At 43.5% G+C, this 2,517-nt stretch overlaps 1 protein-coding gene across 1 annotated transcript; it reads left to right on the top strand.

The window, feature by feature from the left end:
• Positions 1 to 250: 250 nt before the first annotated feature.
• Positions 251 to 2,355, top strand: LOC104945204 (serine/threonine-protein kinase Nek6-like; the record flags this gene model as incomplete). The annotated part of the gene is made up of 5 exons (XM_010770841.1): positions 251 to 389; positions 774 to 882; positions 1,426 to 1,533; positions 1,724 to 1,818; positions 2,188 to 2,355. Coding segments are annotated over 5 exons (619 nt in total), but the record flags the coding sequence as incomplete, so codon positions are not given.
• Positions 2,356 to 2,517: the final 162 nt, after the last annotated feature.

Raw genomic sequence — 2,517 nt, 5'->3', positions numbered from 1 at the left:
GACTCGGACCCTCTCCAAGTTACCCTGTAGGTGCGGTCTTTGAGGTATGAGGTGAGGAGGGAAAGTGCAGAGCCTGAAACTCCAAGTTTTTGGAGAGTGCGAAGGAGGATCTGATGGTTCACCATGTCGAATGCAGCAGACATAGGGGAAAACATAAGATAACTAGTGCATGAGCATAACTTTGAGTTCAGCTCTACTTCTTCTTGTGGGAGCTGCTGCTGCATGCTGTGTTAGCATGAAAACATGACAGATGTGTGTCTCCTGTTTGCCCACTGCAGCAGCTGAATCACCCCAATGTGATCAAATACCTGGACTCTTTCATTGAAGACAACGAGCTCAACATCGTTCTGGAGCTGGCGGATGCTGGAGATCTGTCCCAGATGATAAAGGTCAGATCACAGACTCACCTCAGATCAAACAAGAAAAGTGACCCAAACTCAACTCATTTTACACGCAGCAACATTACTAGTATTTGATCAAGATTCATTTTTCATGATTCTACTCTAAATAATGTGAGATGAGAGCAACACTTTGTTTTGGCCTGGTTCCCATGCAACAGATAGCATCTTCAAGTCTATATATCAATATTCCAATGACTTGTATACAGACTAGTCTTGCACTATTGTATCTGTTTTATTGTGTTGCTGTTGGAGGAGTCTGTGACCTGAGAGAACTACACCGTAGCTATGCACACATGACAACAAAAGCCTTGAATCTTGAATCTAGCATTGTCACTTTCTATGGACTAACATTGCTTCCTTCTATCTTTAAAGTACTTCAAGAAGAAGCGACGCCTCATCCCAGAGAGAACTATCTGGAAGTATTTTGTGCAGCTCTGCAGCGCCCTGGAGCACATGCACTCACGCAGAGTAATGCACCGTGGTAAGCAGCTACTGACCCATTTACTCACCCTCATACCATTTCATAAAAGAGTGGTGCAGGAATGAGTCTTACAACCCGTAAAGGAGGTAGCATTTTAACACTTCTGGTTGAAAGACAGCCTCACCTTAGTATGTTACTGACAGGATAAGAAACCAACACCACTATTTATGGTTCTTTTAATCGTACTTGCATTTATCTCCTTTGTTACGCTGCCCCCTGGTGGAGAGTCTTAGACACTGAGGGGTCAGACTTATATTTACTGTTATAAATGTACAAGTTGCTCTTATGAAAGCCATCAGAAAAACCTCGCTATGGATCATCAGCAATTACATGTTGGTATCAGGGGCAAGAACATCTTTTATTCTTTTAATTTTATTGTACAGTCGATATTTAAACACGGAAGGTATTTGAACCTGACGTAGTGTACATTTCTCTACAGCCTGCAATGATTTTATCAGCTTTGCTATAGCATTTCAATGTGTGTGTGTGTGTGTGTGTGTGTGTGTGTGTGTGTGTGTGTGTGTGTGTGTGTGTGTGTGTCAGATATAAAGCCAGCCAACGTGTTCATCACAGCCACAGGTGAGGTGAAGCTGGGTGACCTGGGATTAGGACGCTTCTTCAGCTCCAAAACCACGGCGGCACACTCCTTAGGTAAGGCACGGACAGAACATGCATGTAAATACAGATCACGCATACATACATATTCATATACATGGATTCGATGTTACAATAATAACTAAGTATACATTTGAAAAACAGCATTAGATATGTGTGTTTTCTGTGATCGTTTTACAGCAATGATCAATTGTTTTTCTGAACATCTTAACTCTCTCTCTCCCAGTGGGGACTCCTTACTACATGTCGCCGGAGAGGATCCACGAGAACGGATACAATTTTAAGTCTGATATCTGGTCTCTGGGATGTCTTCTTTATGAGGTAAGCTCACACGTACTTTTACTTGTTTTTTCAAGGTTTTACACCTTTTCCAAAGTGAAATTCAAGCACTTTGAACCCTAACCCTTTTACACTACAGCTGTGGTTAATACATATTTACATATAGTACGTATGGCCTGCTTTAGACGATGATGGAAAGGGAGCTCTTCATGGTATAATGAAATGTAGCGGGCCTAGCATCAGTCACTGGGAAGTCACAATAAGTCTTCAAGCTCCTTTTCAATCCTCCAAAGAGTGGACGTCTGCGCTCTGTCAGCAGTGACTGATCTATCACCTCTTCTGCATCGTGTTGGTTTTCAGTCTTCACCAGGAATGTCTCTCATCCAGCCTGTCTTCCACTTTTTTCTGCAGATGGCAGCGCTGCAGAGTCCGTTTTATGGGGACAAGATGAACCTGCTCTCCCTCTGCCAGAAGATCGAGAAGTGTGATTACCCCCCCCTCCCTCCGGACCATCACTCTGAGAAGGTAGAGGAGGAATCATTAGGCGCGTTCACACCGCAGCACTTTTCCCACTTCTGATATAGTTCCGAAATGTCGCGTTCACACCAAAAAGAGTCGGAACTAAAATGAGTTCATGAGAACCTTTTTACCCCCTTTTCCGTCCCTGCAAGAGAGCAGGAGAAAAAGGTTCTTATTTCTGATTGGCTGGGCGGAATGCAAACCACGTGCCGTAAAACTCCC

The sequence above is a fragment of the Notothenia coriiceps genome, unplaced genomic scaffold (assembly GCF_000735185.1).
Source record: "Notothenia coriiceps isolate Sejong01 unplaced genomic scaffold, NC01 NC01_scaffold00009249, whole genome shotgun sequence".
Classification (NCBI taxonomy): domain Eukaryota; kingdom Metazoa; phylum Chordata; class Actinopteri; order Perciformes; family Nototheniidae; genus Notothenia; species Notothenia coriiceps.
This window is presented reverse-complemented; position numbering and strand designations above follow the sequence as displayed.